The sequence below is a fragment of the Camellia sinensis genome, chromosome 4 (genome assembly GCF_055761805.1).
Source record: "Camellia sinensis isolate YWXY chromosome 4, ASM5576180v1, whole genome shotgun sequence".
In the NCBI taxonomy this organism is placed as follows: Eukaryota; Viridiplantae; Streptophyta; class Magnoliopsida; order Ericales; family Theaceae; genus Camellia; species Camellia sinensis.
This window is the reverse complement of record NC_138964.1, coordinates 160,687,558-160,711,572: the sequence shown is the minus strand read 5'-3', so window position 1 is coordinate 160,711,572 and position 24,015 is coordinate 160,687,558. Positions and strand designations below refer to the sequence as shown.

Here is a 24,015-nt window from a genome sequence, read left to right as displayed (position 1 = left end):
TGAAAAGAACACCAAAGACGAAATTTTAATTTTAAAATGAATTAGTATACTTTCTATTTTTTATTTTATATGTTTTATATACTTTCTATTTGAAAATTATAAATCAGGGGATATTATTATTATTATTATTATTATTTTGCTTGAATGAGGACTGTGGAAGATATTTTTTAGTTAAAATCAAAAAATTAAAAACTCTTTTTTACTTATATAATATATAAATAGATAGATTTAGGGATTGTTTAGAATGACCTAAATAAGTGTACTTTTTACCTTTTTATAAAAAGATGTATAGAAAAGTAGAGAAGTGATGTGATGAACAAAGGATAGATTATTTTATAGTAGCCAAACTTGACCTTAATAAGAATTTTTATTTGTTTTAGATATTTTTTTAATATACAAATTACTTTTTTAAATTTTTTTATAAAAATAATTTAACAATTCCATTACTAATCATAATGTATAAAAAAAAGTTGAAAAAAGTATAACAATAGGTATGGAAGAAATCAAAAAGACTTGTAAGTTGAAAAAAATCAATAAATGCTGAGTTTTTTTTTTAATCAAAAAATTAAAATTAAAATATTAAAACTCCCACAATATTTGTGAGTTAAAAATCCTATTTTTCTTATATAATACATAAATTTCATCAAACATCCTCAACCTCACTTTTAAAAAATGTAAATCAAGATGTGTTCCTTCGTAACCCACACCCAACACCAGCACCAGCACCAATACCATTAGCCAACCCCTCACAGGCCAGTACCAGCATCACCACCTTCCTAAACCATCACAGGCCTTCTACCTCTCTCCCTTACCTCCACAGCCTATTCCATCTCCACCACCATAACCCATCACCACATTTACCCCCAATGCATAGATCCAAACACACCCATATTTGTCTCACTATCGTCCATTAAATGACATCAATTATGGTCCTCAATTGGACGTCATTGCCATGGCATTTGATAAGATGGCATTGCTCAAGTCTTCGATCACAATATCATTTCTCTAGCCCATTAGTGTCAGACAACTTCTTTCAAGGAAATAATATCACCACATTGACATTAAACCAAAAAACTCACTATTATACCAGTGAGAAACCACATTAGCCATTAACAAACGACATAACATTTAAGAAGCTATACATACACAAACCACCCATTACTGTGCAAGACTGAGAAAATTGCCTCGGCTTTCTCATTTCAGACTCAGTGATAACCTATCCAAAAAGCATCCCAAGATCACCAATTCTCTGCAAAGAAAGAAACAGATGAGCTAAAGCCACGGCCCATGCGGTTGCACTGAAGACTTACACTCAGAAGATGCAAAAGAGGATAAATTTAGCAAGAGTCAGACCCGTGATTGCAGGTAGCCATTGCCTCACATTTTTAGGACAAACATAACATTTTTTGGACAAACTAGAGAAATTGCTGAAGCCAGAGAGAGTTCACAGCATCCTTCTCCATGTCGTACTTCAATTTATGTACTTGATCCAAAGCCTCCTTCACGTTCATCTTGTCTAGTGGCAATTCAGAGAATTCCTTCAAGAATTGACGAGCCCGGGCAGCACCTCTAGACATATCGTCAGGGTCACACTCTCTCTTCCGTTTAGATCCCACCTGCAAATTATTTGTAGCATAATCAAAAAATATATTCTTAGAGCTCATGACCATAGATGAATAAATCTATATAATCTGAAACCCAATGAGAAGCACAAAGTTATCCATAGCCCACGTAAGGGAACATACATCTTGTTTAGTATCATTTGCAATGATAGTGATAGGTGAGAAATCTTCCAACTCTGCAGCCTTTTCTCTAGCAAGGCTGACCACACTTTCAGGAAAGTTCGCAAATTCAGCAACGTGAATACCAAAACTTTGATCACAAGCGCCTGGCTCAACCTAGAAAATAAGATCAACATAAGAGGGTGAGTGCACACATCTTTAAACAATTACAAAAATAATAAGACAATTTTTTTTTCCCCTTTGTGTTTTGTTTTCGTGTTTTCGTATACAAAACAAATGAAAGTTTGAAAAAACAAATCATCTTCATTTTTGTGCAAAACAAGTTTCGAAAATTCAAAACTTTACAGTGTCTCCTAAAAAATGGGATGTTTTCAAAAAAATTCAATACAGTTTGCAGAAACAGTTCATCAAACAAGTTCTATATGTATTCCGCAAGATGGATGCATAAAACACAACAAAACCACAACCAAAAAGTCTAATTCCCAAACAAAAAATTATTCAAATCTTATTTATTTGAAAAGGTAAGTTCTGAAGATAATACCACAATTTGCCTAATATGTAGACACTTGCCCATGCTAATAAATGAAGCCAAATTTAAGACTCAGAATAATTTTAGTTGTTAGCCTCTAATATAGAACATTGGCAATGCAAATGACGATCCAAAGAAAATTACGGCAGTGGTTCATGTTAGACTGTTCTAAACTAATTTAATATAGTTTAACAAATTTTGTTCAAGTTAGTACGAATTTTGTCAGAAATGAAAAGCAGAACATAAACTTCACACAGAGCAAGTACACTATCCTCTTTCACTTCTTCCACATCTTATATAAAAATTCTTATTCATGAATCTTTGGCTGTTTGTCTTTCATTAAAACGTATAAATATGGTTTGGAATAAAGTGGGAAAGTGGACATGAATGACTTTTTTGATATACTATGTGAATGATAGCAAGAACAAACAGAAAACAAAAACAGTATATTTTTTGGGAGGCTGTACATACCTTGTAAAGCATAGTCAGCTTGTGACTTGATGAGTCAATGTGTGCACTGACATGATAATTTGCCACACCAACAATTTTCTTTGAAGTCTCATGGTCGGCATTTTCATGAGCTAATGCAGTGAGTTCATGAAAATGGGTTGCAAACAAAGTAGGTGCTTTAATGACTTCAACAAGGTGCTCGCAGATGGCCCAAGCCAAACCTGATATTCAGATCACAATATAATGTGACCAAATCTCTCTATGTTTTATCTATGAACACACAAGTGACAGACATAACGAAACCTCAGGTGTGTATGTCTATGAACACACGCACATATGCATGAAGGATATAATCATATTACAAAATTCTTGATCAGACCAAGGCTAGGGCATATTATAGTAATATAATTGCAGTCCGGGGGGGGCTTTTCTCCTCTCTCAAAATTTGATCCAAGCCAGACATGTAATGCATTTATCTGGTATATTGCCCTCCCCTGTTTGCAAAACCCAATGTCCCAGTCCACACCCAATATCACGTTAATTGTTGATTTTCTATGAGTTCAAATGTGAATTTCCTCTGTTTATTTCATTGCCTTGCACTCCACTTTCTGCCCATTGCACTCTACAAAATGAAGTGCAAGAAAGCAAAAAGTAGAGGAAATGAGGTACCCAACATTATTCTTGAAACAATGACTCAAATAGTAATCCATCTAGGAAGAGTGTGGGTGGGTAGGGGTACATTCTATATATTCATAGAGGATAAGTATAACTAATGAAAAGATTCAGGTATGAAACTAACCGAATCCATCATATGTTGATGTTCCCCGGCCCAACTCATCAATGATTATTAGTGACTTGTCAGTAGCTCCTTTCAGAATTGCAGCAGTCTCCAGCATTTCTTGCATGAAGGTAGAAACCCCACGTAGCTGTTTGAGAGAGAGCGAGAGCACGTAATGAGAGTCAAATTACAATAATTCATTACATTCTCCTTATCTTGCAGCCCAGGATACACCTCTGGGATGATAGAAATGCATAAACCAGTGGTATAATAGATGATCAAGATAATATGGTCGTCCCCAAAAAAAAGGTTATACCCAGTGCACAAGGGTCTGGAGAGGTAATTTGTAAGCAGTGTTGCCGCCGCTTTTTATTTTTTATTATTATTATTATTTTTGTGGAGAGATTCATTCTCACAACTCAAACCTGCACCACAACTCTAGGAGCAGTAAAACTGGCCATCATTCTTGGCCACAACCTTTAGTCAAGGTAATATGGCAATCTCCTAAACCACCAATCACTGGTAATCAGTCTATCTATTAAGGACGTTTATGTGATCAACATATTGCTTCATCTTTCGGTACTATAGGTCAACACATACATATTTTAAAACATGCTGACTCGAAATTCAGTAATACATATCAGGGAAATTACATAGAGCAAAAACAAACAGATTGAATGGCAATTAAGTCGCAAAAAAATATCTCTAATTTTTCACAAACATAATACTATCATAGAAATGGAGCTGTTCATTAAACATGGCCTACACTTGCTCACAAGCTTAACACAGAGGAATACAACTGATCTGTTGGTAAATGGATAGAACTTGGATCACTTCATTGGCCCTTAATAAACTTATTCTTTAAGTTAGGATCTGAAAACTAAACAATTGTCGTCAATCTAACTACAAGAAGAGTAATTCATTTATTTGCATATATATATATATATATATATTGTAGGATCAAGCGCTTACCATCTCACCAAAACCCATAGATAGTGGTGAAGGTGCAACTTTATTTCTTTAAAGGGTGCAGCGCCAAGTGTCACAAGTTAAGTACGACTCAACCTCAACCCAGACCTCCGCCACCACAGGATGCTGGCCCAAACCTAGGCCAACAGTCCCCCACCCCCACCCCCACCCCCTAGCACCTGCCCGCAAGCAACATGCCATCTAGGGGAATCAAACTTGAGACCTCGCTCTAATACCTCAACAAAACCCATAAGTAGTGGTGAAGGTGCAACTTTATTTCTTTAAAGGGTACAACGCCAAATGCCGCAAGTTGACTGCGACTCAACCTCAACCCAGAACTCCGCCACGACAGGATGCTGGCCTAAACCTAGGCCAACAATCCCCCACCCCCTAGCACCTGCCCGCAAGCAACATGCCATCTAAGGGAATCAAACTTGAGATCTCGCTCTAATACCTCACCAAAACCCATAAGTAGTGGTGAAGCTACAACTTTATTTCTTTAAAGGGTACAGCGCCAAGTGCCACAAGTCGATTGTGACTCGACCTCAACCCGGACCTCTGCCATGGCAGGATGCTAGCCCAAACCCAGGCCAACATATATATATATGGAGAGAGAGAGAGAGAGAGAGAGAGAGAGAGAGAGCTTCTATTTGAATTTGGATAAGAAATTATTGAAATAAGAGTGCTAATATAAACATGATGAGGCTTATTCTTTCAATTTTGGACAAGGAAAATTTGTATAAAGTGTAAGGCTGCAACTCATGAAAGTTTTTCATAAGGAAAAGCCAAGATTGTTTCAAGGAGAGTAGCACATGCTCATTAAAGATAGGAAAGAAGGGTAAATTCAATGTCACTGAACAAGAATAAACATTTTGGCATGAAATGAGCCATGGATAGCATAATCAAACCAATGCAACTCACCCTCTAACCAATTGTTGCCAACAATAGTAGTTTCCCCAGTGTGTGAGTGGGTTGATATGTTCAGTGTTCTACAATTCCAACAAGCACACCATTAAGTCTCACCTGGCAGTCCCCAGCACCTACACGAGCAAAGATGCAATCACGAACAGAAATGATAGCTTTGTCACAAGGAACAAAAGAACCAACTTGTGCCATCAGGATGTTCACACCAACCTACATGAAAAAATAGAAAGACATATCAAACTGGTAACTAATCAAAAAAAAAAAAAAAACTAGGTTCTGGTTTTCAGAAAAAAAAAAAAAATTTAGAAAATTCTACTTTTTTATTTTTTGTATTTTAATGTTTTCAACGAATTTTTTTAAAATTTTAAACAATTTTTTTAATTTTTAGACACACCTAACATAAATACACTTAAAAAGTATAATATTTGTGAAAAAAATCTTTAAAAAATACACTAAATACCAAAAAATACAAAAAAAAATTTATGAAAATTCAGCACATTTTTTGTATTTTTGTACATTTATTAATTTTTTAAAATATTTGTTGACAAATATTTTACTATTTCAATACATCTAAGTAAGGTGCATCTAAAAAAGTAAAAAAAAAAAAATTGCTTAAAATTTTAAAAAAGATTCACTAAAAACAAAAAAAATACAAAAAACAAAAAACTCAATTTTCAAAAAACTAAATTAAAAAAACTGAAACCAAACATAATATTGACAAAGTCTATGTATCCTGTATATTGTATAACAAGGACAATGAGATTGGTTTGGTGTCTGGCATGGATATCCAGTATGCTAACCTCAAAACAGAATCATCTGCAACATAGGTGTTACTAGTTGAAATGGTGCTCAAGATACATGGTACACTGCAAACAGTACTGACTACGCTAGTTGTCTATATTGGAAAAACGAAAAGTCCACTATTTAACTTGCGAGGGATGGATAGAGAAAGCAGAGTTCCAGCAAAAGAGAAACATAATACCTGTCTGATAAATGTGGATTTTCCACCCATGTTAGGACCTGTGATAATCTGGAACCAACTTTTTCCCCTGACCTGGTGTGACAAAAATCAAAATGAGTAACTAATGAGCCACTTTATATAAAAGACAAAAAAAAGTAAGATAAAGTAACCATCTCTTAAATTGCATAAAAACTCACTAGTTTACAATCATTTGGTATAAAATTCACCCAATCTTGTGCCTCGACACAAGGATGTCTACTTCCTTCTAATACAATATCTCCCACATCCTGTTATGGCCACAATACAATTAGCATACCTACATAACAAGACCACCCTTTCTAACAAAATAGAGCATCAATATTGTTGGAAAAGAACAAAGGACGCAAATAATTTGCAAATCATTACCGAAGTGGTGATGTCCGGTCGTGTGTAGGGAGTGGGGCAACTAACAGCCAGATCAGCAAAACTAAGTAAGACATCCAATTCAGAAAGCAACACAGCTAATGACTCAAAGACCTGCACAACCAAAACTCCAATTAGTTTAGAACAATAGCCAGATGAAGTGTAAAACTGTATTTTGAAATATAACTACCTCAGAGAAAGTTGCAGCAGTTTGAACTACTCGGGCAACCAACTCTTTTTGACAACTCTTATACTCATCAAGTATCTTCTGGTACTGATCCCCTAGCTTCTTAAGCCTTGTATTTGTAAACTTCACCCCATCCTTTCGAGTTTCAAGAACAATGAATTGGGTATTGAGCTTTTTCCTTACTTTTGGCTCTTCCTTCTTTGTAATTCTAAAGACATGTCCAAATTGTGTGCCCTTGTCTAACTTTAGAGCCTTATCTACTGCCAAGTCAAGGTCATTAGCAGTTTGTTTATGCAAATTGTGTATTTTCTGTTCCAATGATTCTTGCTCATCCCTGAGTTCAGATAATTTTGGGTCATAACTGGAAGAAATCATGTATTCCCCATTATCAAGTTGATCAAGGTCTACAGAAGCTTCCACAAGGCCAATGAACTTATTCAAGTGGTCATCATCAGTCAAAAATTCCAAGGGATCCAGATACCTTTGCTTAATTAGTGATGAAAATTGCCCATCATACCTTTCCAAGGCACTTTTAATGTATGGAAGTCTAATGCTGGACTGCATGCAAAATAAGAGACATGAAATAGGTAAATCACCCATTTTCACTAAGAAATATTTGTCAGGAGGTTTATTACCAATAACCATCTACTTTTATACTTTTATTTAACCTACTTAACACAGAGACATGATGCATTCTCAATCCAACTGCAAGTACACTTGATCACAATCACGTTTAGAATGAACTATTTGAAAAAAACGTAATATGACTGAGTGACAAAATATGAATAACAAAGGTATTTTGGCAACCAAAAACATACTATAGGTAATTAAAGCTATTGAGCCTTGCGATACAATGACGATAAAATACCTGATAAAGCTTTACAATATGCTGTAAGACAGCTCTCCTCTTCTCAAGATAGCGCATCAATCGCTCCATATCAGAAATTCTTTTTAAATGCTGCCTCAAATCCTGGCGAAGAGCAGTATCCTCCACAAATGCTTGTACCAAATCTAGCCTGGAGTTGATTTCATTCACATCTAATAAAGGCTGTTTTAGCCACATGTGCAGCAATCTTTTACCCATCCCAGCAGTACAGGTTCTATTCAGGAGTCCAAACAAACTAAAATTTTTGTTAGCATCAGTTTTGCTCTCCATAACATTTAGAGCCCTCATGGCAGCAGAATCTAATCTCATGTAGCTGTCAAGATTGTACTGTCGAATACTATAACTTCCATAATTGCTCTCATCAGCAAGTAGTTCTGCATAAGATAGCAATGAACCCAATGCCCCAGGAGCAAATTCAAACCCAGATACAAAATCTCTAACTGGTTCTATAGAACCTTTGACAAGCCTACCAAGATCCTGCACCAAATCCCTTCCTTTAAACTCAGTTTTCTTTCTCTCTGTTACCATCATGCCACATCTTGACAATGCATCGTGTAAAGGTTTACATTCTGAGGATTTAGCACTGTCCACAGGCAAAAGGCATTCCTTGCAACCAAGAGCAATTAAAGCAGACTCCACATTTGTAAAGTGGCTGTCATCAAGAAATTCAGCCAATCCAAGCACTCTCTTTGTAAGATCAACATAGCCCATCCCAATAGTGCACCCATTTTCACGAAAATTTGGAGTGAGGGAAACAATCACAGGAGAATCTTGCATGTCATTGTTGGCAAACAAAATTTCTTCAAAACTGCCTAGATTTCCAGGGCTTCCACTTTTCACTAGTCTCCAATTCGATCCACTCCCTTCATACAGCTCAAGAGTATGGTCTGTTCTCTCCAAGAGAAGATCACGGGCAATGGTCTCAAACATGTTTTTACTTATGCTAACACTAGAAATAGCATCAGACCCAGTACCCAGCTGTCGTAAAGCAGTAGTAGTATGGTAATATGTCTTTGCAATGAAAGTTGCATTCTCACTATGAGCGGTGTAATAATCCTGTTTGAATGCACATTTTTTTTTTAAAAAAAGGGCAACAAATAATTTCTGCATTCATTTATATGTATCATGACAAATAGGAAACCATACGAAATACATAACCAAATAATGTTTATGAGTTTATGAAAGCAAAATTTCTTTAATTCTTGAACAGGATAAGCACATTAGAGATTGTTAAATACTAGAAAGGGATAAGCAGATCACCAAGAAAGAAAACTTACTTTGACAAGTAACAAACACAAGATATTGGGCTGTAAATGCATTTCATACTTACTACTATCTATATAAAAGAGTAGAACAGTGAATCAGAGACGGAAGAGACCAGAAATGTTAAAAATACAAGTTATAAGAAAAAAACACAACCTTTTTCATGATGTAACACTTAAGCATGGGGACATAATGTTTGAAAAAAGTAGAATATATGTTAAAATCCACCTACTCTCCACCTACTTCACCCACTTAAACCTACTCCACTAAACCTAACCCACTACACCACTACCACCTCACCTACTCCACTAAACCTAACCCACTACACCACTACCACCTCCACTTCACCTACTCCTTACCTACTGCACACTCACCCTCTTCTATATATAGGAATCATAAATCATTGTAATAGAAATTAACATATCAGTTATCAATAAAAATCAATCATAATACATACAATTTATTCTCTCTCTATCAATTTATTTTTACATGGTATCAGAACTATAAGATTTAGGCCTGTATTTCTTTCTCACCGGCGGGCAGCCGGCCGACAACTTTGCCTTCGCTGCCCGCTGGAATTTTCTACACATAGCTTCGAGTTCTTCGCCATCAACGGCGGCGGAAACAGGCGTATGAGGCCGCACCACCACCAGAACCACCTTTACTCAATTCAAAAATCTCTCTTGTTCTCTCTCTTACCTTCTAAAATGGTCTTTCCATTTAAACTCTTGTTGGGTAGTCTAACATGAGGTGATCAAAGGGCAAAGATATTCAGTGGAGGTCAGCTTCTGTCTCTGTCTCTAGACAAGACCTCTGGCTCTGGATTTATATCAAAGAAAGAGTATCTGTTTGGGAGAATTGATATGCAGCTCAAACTTGTTGCAGGCAACTCTGCTGGCACTGTTACTGCCTACTACTTGTCTTCTCAAGGGCCAACACATGATGAGATTGACTTTGAGTTTTTGGGAAACCTTAGTGGTGACCCTTACATTGTTCATACTAATGTGTTCACTCAAGGGAAAGGAAATAGAGAGCAACAGTTCTATCTCTGGTTTGACCCTACCAGAAATTTTCACACCTACTCCATTGTCTGGACCTCCCAGCAAATCATTTTCTTGGTGGATAACACTTCCATAAGGGTATTCAAGAATGGTGAATCAATTGGTGTCCCTTTCCCTAAAAACCAACCCATGAAGATCTACTCTAGCCTCTGGAATGCTGATGACTGGGCCACGAGAGGCGGGCTAGTGAAAGCTGACTGGACAAAAGCACCATTCACAGCATACTACCGCGGCTTCAATGTCCAAACCTGTACTGGTTCATGCACTTCTTCGGTCTCAGGCAGGACATGGCAGAACCAGGAACTTGATGCATACAGTCGAAGGCGATTAAGATGGGTTCAAAAGAATTTCATGATTTCCAACTACTGCTGGACTGACATCGACATTGACATCGATCAGTGGTGCCGCAGGACAAACCACCACATACAGCCTCATCTCCGAATCTCTCTCTCTCTCTCTCATATTTCCACTTTCAAACCCACATTCTTTTTTTTAATAAACCCAAGACCCTCTCTCTCCACCTTATCACATGGGCTTGTCCCCTCTCTCTCCTCCGTTTGATTTCAAAATCACTTATTTTTTATTTATTTTCTCCAAATCACTTTTAATCTCTTTCAAATACCCACTCTATAATAATATATCTTTTGCAGAGGCACTACCCCCAACTTTATTTTGAAACATCCAAAAATATTTTTTTATCTATTTTTTATTTTATTTTATTTTTATTATTAAACAAAACAACAACACAAAATAACACCACCAAAAAAAAAAAAAAAAAAAAAAAAAACATTCCACAAACTTGTCATTTCTTCATGCCGGGGATCAACCCCGATCAGAATTTTACACCAAAAAAAAAAAAAAAAAAAAAAAAAAAAACAACAACAACAACAAAAAAAAAACAAAACAACCACATCCACAGGCGGGATTTTTCTTCTCTACTCTGCCGCCGGTCTCTTCTTCTTGCCTCCGTCCTGGGCGGCCCTTGATGGTGTTGCCTCTATGTTTCCCACTCCACTGGGCACGATCACTCCACCCTGCTCCTCCACTACAGCATATGGCGGACCTCCAAATCGAAACATCACGGTGGCCTTCCGCTTCAGCTCCTTGTTTTCTGTCTTTAGCACACTTATCTCTGCTCACGCATCCTTATACATGCGTTGGAGCAGAGCCAGCTGGGAGTTTAACTGTTGCACCTCATTTGTCCTGCTCTGCAGCCGATGCGACAAGTTTGTGACCGCAGTCATGGTTTCCACACATGACTTCAGAGTATACTGATTGGCCTCAATATCAGTTTGCACCGCCATTTTTTGCTCCACCGACCGCATCGAAAAGTTCAACGGAGCAAAACCAGAGGTGTTTGGTTGAGGTTCACTGGCCACCGCACCAGTTATTTCTCTTGTGGACTCGTTCAGTTCTGGAAAGAGCGTGAGCAGACCACGGGAAGAGGAGGCCAGGTTCTGGGTAGCTGGACGGGAAGAAGAGGCCATGTTGCTGAGTGTTTCAGAGACGGGTTGGTTACAGAGTATTACAGAGTTTCTCTCTCAGCAAAGGAAGAGTTTTTTTTCAGAGGATTTTCAGAAGTTTTTTGTCTGCCTCAGCCTCAGCATCAACCTTGGTTAAATAGCCAAGGCAGCCACGCGCATCATGCGCCGCTCGGCGCTCGACGCCAACCTGGACACGCCTTTTGATGGCACGCCTTTTGATGAATTGGGCACGCCTTTTGATGGCACGCCTTTTTTGACCGATTGGGCACACCTTTTGAGGGTGCGACTTTTTAGGGGTCCGACAAGACTCTGTAAACTGTCCCGACATAGATTCCGGTTAATTTCTACAAGGGTCCGACAAGACTCTGTAAACTGTCCCGACATTGATTCCGATTAGTTTCTACAAGGGTCCGACAAGACTCTGTAAACTGTCCCGACATTGATTCCGGTTAGCTCCTTCATGGGTCCGACAAGACTTTGTAAACTGTCCCGACATTGATTCCGGTTAGTTTCTACAAGGGTCCGACAAGACTCTGTAAACTGTCCCGACATTGATTCCGGTTAGTTTCTACAAGGGTCCAGCAAGACTCCGTAAACTGTCACAACAACTGTCACAACATTGTTTACTACAACGGTCCGACATGACCCCATAAACTGTCTTCTACATCGGTCTGACACCACCATCCAGTGTCCTCTACACCGTTATGACATCACCATACAGTGTCCTCTACAACGTTATGACACCCCCATACAGTGTCCTCTACAACGTTATGACACCACCATACAGTGTCCTCTACAACGTTATGACACCCCCATACAGTGTCCTCTACAACGTTATGACACCACCATCCAGTGTCTTCACCAATGGTCTGACACGACCATACAGTGTCTCCTATCCTCTTTTTATGTATTTTCTTGTTTTGTTACTCTCTCCAAACTCAAGTTGGTTAGTTCCTATCCCCCTTGAGTTTGCGGGGGACTGTTAAAATCCACCTACTCTCCACCTACTTCACCCACTTAAACCTACTCCACTAAACCTAACCCACTACACCACTACCACCTCACCTACTCCACTAAACCTAACCCACTACACCACTACCACCTCCACTTCACCTACTCCTTACCTACTACACACTCACCCTCTTCTATATATAGGAATCATGAATCATTGTAATAGAAATTAGCATATCAGTTATCAATAAAAATCAATCATAATACATACAATTTATTCTCTCTCTATCAATTTATTTTTACAATATATAAGTTATAAACCCAGGAAAAGTATAAAGAATAGATTGCGATAAAATTATAAACCCAGGAAAAGTATAAAGAATAAATTGAGTTAAAATATTTCCGAAATAATAACCTAAAAAATGAAATAGAAATCAACATGACAGTAAAGAAATGATACATAATAGAGAGGTGTCATCTAAAAGTTGTGTGTGCAAGAGTATAGAAAGTCAACACACCAGCTTGTTACCAATGAGAAACAGCAGGAAACATAATCTAAATTACTTTTTTCTCAATAGCATGAAATTTTGGAAATGCAATATGAGATAATAGACATAAATGAAAAAGAAGTGACAACCTCTATTTATATTTGCAATGTCTATAATTACAGGAAAATTTGCAACGGTGAAAACCACCATCATTGACAATCAATTAATAAAACTAAAACCCACTCAAAAATATTAAAAACCCAGTTCTCAAAGTACAATGATTAAATTGGTGCAAAACTTTCTGATCTAAATTTCACTTATTTTGGGAAAAACATACACTAAACCTTAACATCATATTACATTCAAACTGCTAGTTTACATTCAGTCATAACATAACTATTATATATATATATATAGACAGAGAGAGAGAGAGAGAGAGAGAGCGCGCGCGCTAACCCGGCGATCAAAGAATCGAACAGCCCTAGGGTCCTGAAAACAGAGCACCACAATCAGATTAGGGTTGTGAGATTTTTCAAACATTTCCACTCAGAGAGAGAGAGAGAGAGAGAGAGAGAGAGAGAGTCAAAGAAATGCAAAGTATAAAAGAAGGGTTTTCTTACACGGGGTAGGGTTTTGAAGAATGAGAGGAACCCTTGCGCTTGCTTAGCATCTATCACAAAAACAACAAATACCCACAAAAATTAAAGAAAACCCAAATTGAATCGTTACATTTTCAGCAATAAAAAAAACGCAAACATACCGAGTTTGAGCTCAGGAAGCTTGTTCTGTTCCTGCAAATTATCATCCATTTTAACAGCAACAAGCAATGAGATAGACACAGAAATTCTAGGGTTTATTACGCGAAGAATGGCGATTCAAGTCTACTTTAAATCTCAGCATAAAATGCTTACACTTTCTGCTAATCAAAAGCATATACTTTTTAGGTGTATATATATATATATATACTTTTTAGCTGTATATATACATATATATTAGGGCTTTGGTGATTGGCAATTGGCGGGAAAGAAAATGGCGGGGTTCGGGTCTGGGTGGGAGGGGAAGGGGCCGCGTGTGTGCACGCTCCTGTTAGAAACTTTTGCTTCGTTAGATTACCTCCAATGGTTCACCAGATCAGGTATTAAATTTGAAATTTGGTGAAAAAAATACTTTTTAAAACTCTAACGGTTTCATCAAATTGATATCAAATTGAGAATTGAACAAAAAAATCATCAAACTGAGAACATGATACAGATTTCAGCAAATTACTGTTTATGACCGTTGGAGGAGAGAAACCGGTCAACCTGCCGGTTGTCTGGCCGGTTGACCAACCGGTCGACCACTAAAAGGATCAAACAGTTCAAATGGGTAGGTTCAAATAATTCAAATATATATATATATATATATATATATTTTTGCCTTACCGGTCGACCGACCGGTCGACTTCTAAAATGTTCAAACAGTTCAAATAGGCAGGTTCAAATAATTCAAAAAAATAAAAATAAAAATTTTGCCTTACTGGTCGACCAACCGGTTGTCCTTGGAGCAAATTTGATGAAAATCAACCATTGGAACATTCTGTATCAGATTGAGAAAATGGTCATTTTTTTACTCAGAATTGGTGAAAAATTAGGTGAACCGTTGGAGCTACTCTTACCATTGTCACACAAACTATTTTTAAAAAAGAAAAAAAAGAAACGGTCCCGATTCAGACCTCTAATTTATGAGCACGGATCCTCCCCTTGCACTCCTTCATTGCAAGGCCTTCGGGTCCACTTTTAGGCCCAAATTTTGATAATCTGAACCGTTCATATTTTAAGATTTATTCAGTACATCATACCTGTAAAAAATCAAGTTGATCGGATATCAGAAAGCATGTGTTCGAAAAATCGAACTAAAAACTATTTTTAAAAAAAATTTAATAAACAGTTTTTTGAACACATGCTTTCTGATATCCGATCAACTTGATTTTTTACAGGTATGATATACTAAATAAATCTTAAAATATGAACGATTTATATTATCAAAAGTGGGCCTAAAAGTGGGCCTTCAGGCCCTGCAAAGAGGAAGTGCAAGGAGAGGATCCCAATTCCTGGAGGCTCTAAAGGTAGCTCTAAACGTGGGGCGCCCACTAATGGGGGTTGGTCCAAGTGGAAAAGGGACTTGGGTTGCTTAAGCAAAGATCTCGAGTTTGAGTCTTTGTGGATGCAGCAAACTCCCTTGGGAGAGGACCCTGCATATGCGCCTGGCAGCTTCCTCGCGCATTAGTCCTGGGTCCAAAAAACTTAGGAATACCGTGGGAGACCTAAAAAAAACACGGGGCACCCAAGCAGGGAAGATGAATGATAGATATATATACAGTGCGTGTGTTTTACGCACGAAATCCAGTGCGAAGCAAATGTAAAACAGTGGTAAAACAGAGGTATTGCAACTCTATTCCAGAGCTATCTCTCCTTCGCCGTCCCTCGCCTCCACCATAAAGCGTTGAGATTGGAAATCTACTATCTTATCCTCACCCCAAACAAACCCAGTACTAGACACCAATACCATGTCAAGTTATGAACCCCAGCAAACACACACTCAGTAACTCAAAACTCTATCTCTCTCTCTCTCTCTGCAAACACAAAGTTGGACAATGGCCGGTGTTCTCGGAACTTCTTCTACAGCACTCTTCGCCTCTCGTCCTTCTTCTTCTCACTCCTCTAAGTGCCCCATTCATTCTCTCTCTCCAACCCCAGGTATATCTATATGTATATCTGTATTGATATGTAAAGCAACATTTTATTTCTTTACATTCTTGGATTTGGGTAAAGATTATACGACAGAGACCCAGTTCATTTTTAGTTGTAAATTTCATGGTTGCTTTATCTTTTTGAGGTTTGTCATTGTTAATGTATAATGTGCATGTAATGTATAATGTATATAATATAATATATTATAGGACAGAGCATAGAAAGCATAGGATTCTTTTCTTTCGGTTGTAAAGGCCAAACACCACTCACACACTTTCATTATTACACATAGTTTTTGTCTTATCCTTTCGGTGCTTCCTCTATAAATGAGTATCACTCTTGTAACCAATTTATAGTGAATACAACATTCATTCAGATATCTCACATATCTCACATGGTATCAGAGCGTAGGTGTTTTGCCTAGTCTCTTCTTCCGCTGCACTACATTTTTTGCTTAGCAGATTGCTGTGTATCTCGTCTGTTTCACATTTTGACAGATTGTTGCATATCTCGACCTTATCTAACTTACATATTGGACCACACCAGTACCTTCGTCTCCTCACGCCGAATCCAACGCCACAAAATTCATCAACAACCAACGTTCCACGCCTCGCCAGAACTTCATGCCACGCGTTTCCTCGTTCTCAGACGCGCTCTACGCACCTCATACACTTGTCCCGCGCTATTGTGCACCGCGGCCTCATCTGCTAACGTGAGCCGCGTGTTTCTGACGTCAGCCGACGTCAACCCTAGCTGCTTTTGTGCGCCGCTTGTTCTCCTCTGTTATTATACGCCGCGCACTTCTCTGCTAACATGCGCTGCGCCTGTGACATCATCCCTGTAGCCAGTGACATCATCTTGTTTGACCAGAATTGTTGACCAGACCAGTCCACTCACTTTGACAAGCCAATTTAGTGCCTTTCTGGTCATATTTTTTGGTCAGTTCACTCATTTTCCACTGATTTCGACCCTCTGAATTCACTGGTAACCTCGGATTTTTCAGATTCTACCTCGATAGTACTATTTTTCCCTCATGGATCGCCTCGACTCCTCTAACCACCCTATTTCCGTTGTTCTTGACGGGACTAACTATGTCTTATGGGCACAAGCTATGTTTGGGTTCCTCAAAGGAAAGAAACTTTGGTGCATCATCACTGGGGATGTGTGCAAACCCTTCCAAGCCACCACGGAATCCGCTGCCAAATATGTCGACCGTCTGGAGGATTGGGATAGTAAAAACTATCATATCATTACTTGGTTTCGCAATACTTCTATTACATCTATCAACGTTCAGTTTGGTCGGTTCCAACTTGACTCTACTTCCTCTCCAGCCAAGGCCATCTGGGATTTTTTACAGGAACGCTATTAGACTACTGGCCTTGCTCACCAATATCAGCTTCTGAGTCATCTTCACCGTATGCGCCAAGAAACAACTCATACCATTAATGATTTCCTCTCCCCAAATATATTATGTTTGGGATCAGCTCGCTCTTTTTGAACCTCCATGGGATTGTACTAAGGATGCTGCCTTGTTTACTACTTACCGTGACCAACGTCGCTTGGTTCAGTTTCTCATGGCTCTTACTTCTCGTTTTGAGCCAGTACGCGCATCTCTCATTCATCGCACTCCTTTACCCATTCTTGAGCAAGCAATTTCTGAACTCCTGTCAGAGGAAACCCAGTTTGGTACTCTCCATCCACACCCTGTGGACTCTGTTCTTGCTACTCCCCAGATTCGGAGTTCTCCTTTCCCACCTTCACCACAGAAATCAACTTTCTACAACTACTGTCAAAATCGCAGTCTTCCGTCGACTCATCTTCTGGTTAATTGTCCCGTTTGCCTTTGTCGGTTTTGCAACAAGACTGGTCCTGGTCATCTCTAGCAAGATTGTTTCCGCAATCCTGCCCGTGCCTCTCGCAATGGTCCTTCCCCCGGACATTTTTCCCGCAGCACCTCACACCATTCTGGGACTCCGTTTAAACCAATCTCTGCTCAACGCACTACTGCTGCTGCCTCAGAGGATTTACCTTCCCCTGTCCCTATAGATCCTTCCACTCCAGTCTTCTCTCAAACAGATGTCGAAGCCATGTTTCAACATTTTTGGCAGAACTCCGGTACTCCTCTCTCTACAGCTTTGTCTGTCACTGCAGGTAACACTTCCTGGTACTTTGACTCTGCTTGTTGTAATCACATGACCTTTGACTCTACTATTTTTACTCCTCTCTCTTCTACTCCTCATGTTCCTTCTATCCATACTGTTGATGGGTCTCTTTTGTCTGTAAGTCATGTTGGTTCTGTTTCCATCTCTCACTTATCTTTATCCCATGTATATCTTATGCCTGGTCTCACTTTAAATCTTATCTCCATTAGTCAATTATGTGAGCATGGTCTAACTGTTATCTTTTCCCATACTGGTTGTTTGGTGCAGGACCCTCGGACGGGGCAAACTCTTGGGATAGGCCGTAAGCATGGACGCCTCTACGAACTTATCCATCTTCATGTTCCGGATTCCTCTCATATCACAACTCCTACCACTGCTACCACTGCTCCTCCTTTATCTCCTTTTCAGCTTTGGCACTGTCGTTTAGGCCATCTTTCTGTTGGTCGTTTAAAAACTTTAATTTCTAGTGGTCATTTAGGTCCTGTAAGTTCTGATGCTTTAGATTGTGTGTCCTGTCAACTTGCTAAACAACCTGCTTTGTCGTTTAATAAAAGTGACTCTGTTTCTCTTGCACCATTTGATCTCATCCATTCTGATATTTGGGGACCCTCTCCTACTCCCACTATGGGCGGCGCCCGCTATTTTGTTGTTTTTATAGATGATTTTTCCCGTTTTACATGGTTGTTTCTTATGAAAACTCGCTCTGAGCTCAAACAACTTTATTACAATTTTGCTGCAATGGTTAACACACAATTTTCTAAAACTATTAAGCTTTTTCGCTCCGACAATGCCATGGAATATAAAGATTTTGACTTTCTTTCCTTCCTTTAGAGTCATGGTACTCAACCTCATCGTTCCTGTCCCGGTACGTCTCAACAAAATGGACGTGTTGAACAGAAACATTAGCATATTCTCGACACTACTCGCGCTCTTCTCCTGTCTTCCTCTTGTCCGGAACATTTTTGGGGAGAGGCAGCTCTTACTGTTGCTTACACTATCAATTGTATCCCTACACCTGTCATTCATAATCACACTCCTTACGAGCGTCTGCATGGCACCCATCCCCCTTACACCAGCCTTAGGGTCTTTGGCTCTGCCTGTTTTGTTCTTCTCCAACCTCATGAACGTACCAAACTTGAACCTCGTTCCCGCCTTTGTTGCTTCTTGGGCTATGGTATTGAACATAAAGGGTATCGTTGTTGGGATCCTCTCTCCCAACGACTTCGTATCTCTCGTCATGTGGTCTTTTCGGAACACAAAATGTTTTCCTCTCTCTCTCTTCCGTTTGTCCGTTTCCTTACCCTCTCTGTTTTTTACTGATCCTTCCACCGATCTGTTTTCTGATGAGCTTACTCCACCATCTCTGCCAGCCTCTCTCGAGTTTTCTGATCCGCTTACTCTATAGCCCCTGCCAGCCTCTCTCGAGATCACCTTGCCTCCTGGTCTGTCCCATGCCCCTACTCCCTCTAATGGTCCTGCTCTTGCTCCCTCGGGCTCCTCCCCTCCTGCTGAGTCTCTTCCTTTGGCTCCTCCTCCCTCTGCTCGACCGCGTCGGGTAACCCAACCTTCTACTCGTCTTCGTGACTTTATTGTTGGTTCTACTGCTTTTCTACTTATGAACTGACCTTCTATCGTGAGGCTCGCTCTAATCCTCTTTGGCAGCAATCTATGACTACTGAATTGCAGGCTTTAGACAAAACTCATACTTGGGACATTGTTGATCTTCCTCCTGGTAAGTCTGCCATTGGCTGCAAATGGGTATACAAAATCAAGACTTGTTTTGACGGATCTATTGAGCGCTACAAAGCCCGCTTTGTTGCCAAAGGCTTTAACCAAGAATATGGTATTGACTATGAAGAGACCTTTGCTCCTGTTGCTCGTCCCACCTCTGTTCGCAGCTTGATTGCTGTTGCTACCTCCTAACAATGGGATCTTTATCAACTGGACGTGACCAATGCTTTTCTTTATGGTGTTCTTATCGAGGAGGTCTACATGCAACCTCCCCCTAGGTCTACTTATCCACCTCATAAGGTCTGCAAACTTCAGCGTGCTTTATACGGTCTCAAACAAGCTCCACGCGCTTGGTTTGCCAAGTTCAGCTCTACTATTTATGAATGTGGTTTCACCTTCAGCTCTTATGATACTGCTCTTTTTATCCGGAAAACAGCTCAAGGGACCACCTTGCTTTTGCTTTATGTAGATGACATGATTATCACCGGTGATGATATCGATGGTATTCTTCACCTTAAACAGTTTCTTAGCCATCATTTCGAGATGAAAGACCTTGGTCCTCTCAGCTATTTCTTAGGTCTTGAAATCTTTCATGATTCTACGGGTTCTTTTCTCTCTCAGGCTAAGTATACCTCTGATCTTCTCACACGTGCTGGTCTTACGGATTGCAAGACTGCCTCCACTCCCCTTGAGCCTCAGAGTCGTCTTACACCTCTTGATGGCACTCTTCTCTCTGATGCTACCCTATATCGTCAGTTGGTTGGCAGTCTTGTCTATCTCATTATTACTCGTCCTGATATTGCCTATGCCGTTCATATTGTCAGCCAGTTTATGTTGGCTCCTCGTACCCCTCATTATGCTGCCTTAATTCGTATCCTTCAGTATCTCAAAGGCACCATGTTTCATGGTTTTCATTATTCCGCCCGTTCCTCTCTCCAGCTTCGTGCTTTTTCCGATGCTGATTGGGCTGGAGATCCTACTGACCGCCGCTCTACTACTGGGTTCTGCTTTTTTCTGGGTGATTCTCTTATTTCTTGGCGCAGCAAGAAACAATCTCTTACTGCTCGTTCCAGTACCGAGGCCGAATACCGTGCTCTTGCTGATACTACTCAGGAGCTTCTCTGGCTTCGTTGGCTTCTTGCTGACCTGGGTGTTACCCCCTCTAGTGCTACTGACCTCTTTTGTGACAATTACAGTGCTCTTCAAATTGTTCACAATGATGTTTTTCATGATCGCACCAAGCACATTGAGATTGACTGTCATTTTATTCGTCAGCACGTTACTCGTGGTACTGTCCATCTCCATCCGACCTCTTCTGTTGATCAACCTGCTGATATCTTCACCAAAGCTCATTCTCCTGGCCGCTTCGTTGAACTTGTCTCCAAACTCCAGTTGGTTGATGTTTTTCCTCCTTGAGTTTGAGGGGGGCTGTTAATGTATAATGTGCATGTAATGTATGATGTATATAGTATAATATATTATAGGATAGATCATAGAAAGCATATGATTCTTTTCTTTCGGTTGTAAAGGCCAAACACCACTCACACACTTTCATTATTACACATAGTTTTGTCTTCTCCTTTCGGTGCTTCCTCTATAAATGAGCATCACTCTTGTAACCAATTTATAGTGAATACAACATTCATTCAGATATCTCACATATCTCACAGTCATGAAGATAAGACGTGGGGTTTTTTTTTTTTTAAATCAGAATTTGGAATTTCTAAAGAAAATTTGTGATTTTAGGGCAGAGTTATGGGAGGAAATTCTATGGAGGGATTGTAATTCCAGTGAAGCAGGAGAGGTCTCAGTTCCGTGTTTCTATTACTAACGTTGCCAAAAAAAAATCAGTCCTGCCCAATAACAGGTATGGATGTTTCTATATGTTTGGGTTGTCTTCAGATACAGATTACAGTGTTTAATTTGTATCTGGTGCTTTTTATTTTAGGTGGAAGCAAAAAAATTGTTATTAAATTGGAACTATGCCTTCTGCTAAATGTGATCGATCCCAAGATTGGAGGTGTCATGACTATGGGTGACCGAGGAACTGGAAAATCTACAACTGTTAGGTCTTTAGTCGATTTACTTCCTGAAATCAAGGTAGTTGTTGGTGATCCTTTTAACTCTGATCAGGAAGATCCGGAGTCTATGGGCATGGAAGTCCAAGAAAGAGTTGTGAGAGGCGAAGAAGTTCCAGTCGTGAATACCAAAATCAACATGGTTGATTTTCCATTGGATGCCACGGAAGATAGAGTTTGTGGGACAATTGACATAGAAAAGGCCCTTACGGAGGGTGTCAAGGCATGTGTGTGTACAATCAATAGCCCAATATATGCTTATGATGTGTATTTGACCTTACATATGTTTTGCGACTGCTATGGTCAACTGATATCAGAGTGATCAACACATCAGATATTTTGATATTTACACAGATCTTGTGTGAGGACGTTGTCTATTGTGATACTGTAACCTTTTGTTGCTTCCAGGTTTAGAACCAGTGCCCTTGGTAGCATTCTTTTTAGCATTATGGAATTGAATAGTCAAAGCAAATTTCAGCTTCATTTTGAAATATTACAGAGTATTTCTGACAATAAAATACTAACATTCACATACTGTTAACATGTAAAGATCTCTTGATACATGAGTTCAAAACTGAATTAAAGGTTCTTCAACTGAACAAGGTTCCTGAACAAGACCCCTTTATGCACAAATGTTCATCTAACTAGAACAATATTACTAGTAGCTCTAAGGCATTATAGTATATCTTTGTCGAGAATTTTAGGAACCTTGAATTTGGGGTTCTGCTCAAGAAAAGCTGGTGGCCTTTGGTACACAACCGATGCTGCTTTAATCAAAATCCGGGCCGTTAAACCCCATATCACATACTTCTTCTTACTATCTGTTACATATAAAATTTTGTCCCCCATCCACTCTCTCTCCTTTGCTATTCGATTTTCATCCTGAATCAAAACATTGGAAATAAGTGTCTATATAAACAATTGAACTCAATTGGCAATTAGAGGCAAAAAAAGGAACAGGAATAGAAAGAACCTTTATAAACATTTCCAGAGGAGCATCAAATACTGCTTCCACTTCAGCAGCATTTGGAGTAGGGTTAAATGCTTTTTTGTTGGAAAGTATGCCAATAACAGGAATTACTCTGAGGAGATGCTTCATAGAAAATAAAGGACTATCACGAGTGGCAATTCATCAGTCTCAAATCTTCAAAATGATAAGCCATGAGTTTCTTGGCTGGTTCAAATCATCATTCTCAAGACAGATCTATATATATATACATATATATAGAGAGAGAGAGAACTGACCGCCGATCGTTGTTGTGAGTGATTTAATGTTCGTCGTCAGTTACTCAGTCCGCTGATCGTCGTGACTGAGGGTTCGTTGGGGAGCTCAGCGAAGAGAGAGACAGAGAACTCGAACGCAGGAGCGAAAGAGAGAGAACTCGAAGGAATGAGCGAGGGAGAGAGAGACTGAGGGAGGCTCCGTCGGCGACAGACTCTATCGTTGCCAGGGTTGGACAGCTGCGATCGTCAGGGAGCTCAGCGAAGAGAGAGACAGAGAACTCGAAGGAAGGAGCGAGAGAGTACGAAAATAATGTCTGAAATGAAAATTAATTTAAAATTTGAAATAAGTGAGAAAGAGAGAGAAAATGGGGGCGAGTTAGCAATGTCTTTCCAACGTGGGCGCCACGTCCCTAGTGATCTGTTTAGTGGTCAACGTGGTACGAAGCATTTCTCAAAAAGAAAAAAAAAGTTTAAGAGCTCTAAATTAAGAGTTTTACACACCGTTTGGGAAGAAGAATATAAGGTTTTTTTGGCTATTTTAGCCATAAAAGACAAAATAGGTTATTTTAGTCATAAAAAATAAAATATCACATCCAACCCATAATCATTGCACTCTTCTCTCACAAAAAAAGTCAAAGAAATAAAAAAGCCAAAAAATCCTTCCCAAACCAAGCTTTTTAGCCCAGGCTAAAATAGTCAAAAAAGTCAAAAAGCCAACCCACTTTCCAAACCAACCCCTAGTAGCTTTAATTGGTATGTAGATTTTATATGATGTAATATTTTGACTTTGATTTTTTTTTTCACATTATTAGTACTCTTTTAGAGCCCTCAAATTAGAGGAATGTATCATTTTTATTTAAATTTTTTTTTTTGTTTGCCTTTGAATGAATCTTTTTTCATATATTTTAATCTTTTTTTTTGTATATATATCAAGATTATATACATCTATAAAGTAAAAAATTTAATTAAAATATGAAGATTTTTCAAACAAAATTTAACTAAAATGTGAAAATTCA

The 24,015-nt window shown here is 39.1% G+C and overlaps 2 protein-coding genes and 1 pseudogene across 4 annotated transcripts; 2 read left to right on the top strand and 1 right to left on the bottom strand.

Annotated features, from left to right (window-relative positions):
• Positions 1-1,031: 1,031 nt before the first annotated feature.
• MSH2 (MUTS homolog 2) lies at positions 1,032-14,186 on the bottom strand. 2 transcript variants are annotated; one of them, XR_014327754.1, is made up of 14 exons: positions 13,836-14,154; positions 13,696-13,745; positions 13,532-13,564; positions 7,811-8,884; positions 6,946-7,500; positions 6,759-6,869; positions 6,551-6,640; positions 6,375-6,446; positions 5,492-5,602; positions 3,521-3,647; positions 2,743-2,942; positions 1,746-1,898; positions 1,354-1,616; positions 1,032-1,249 (listed from the first exon to the last, which is right to left on the bottom strand). XR_014327754.1 is itself a non-coding variant. In XM_082866721.1 (13 exons), the coding sequence occupies exons 1-13, from the start codon at positions 13,882-13,884 to the stop codon at positions 1,416-1,418; spliced, it is 2,826 nt and encodes a 941-aa protein (XP_082722847.1). In that variant the 5' UTR covers positions 13,885-14,186; the 3' UTR covers positions 1,032-1,415. The 2 variants fall into 2 exon arrangements, 1 of the variants encoding a protein (XP_082722847.1); XM_082866721.1 differs by having other exon boundaries at positions 1,032-1,616; positions 13,836-14,186.
• Positions 9,311-10,743, top strand: LOC145789632 (xyloglucan endotransglucosylase protein 1 pseudogene; annotated as a pseudogene). The gene has a single exon (XR_014327755.1). The product of XR_014327755.1 is annotated as a xyloglucan endotransglucosylase protein 1 pseudogene (transcript).
• Positions 14,187-20,594: 6,408 nt separating the features above from the next.
• LOC145824171 (magnesium-chelatase subunit ChlI, chloroplastic-like) lies at positions 20,595-22,189 on the top strand. The gene is made up of 4 exons (XM_082923785.1): positions 20,595-20,715; positions 21,444-21,572; positions 21,646-21,998; positions 22,184-22,189. The coding sequence occupies exons 1-4, from the start codon at positions 20,595-20,597 to the stop codon at positions 22,187-22,189; spliced, it is 609 nt and encodes a 202-aa protein (XP_082779911.1).
• Positions 22,190-24,015: the final 1,826 nt, after the last annotated feature.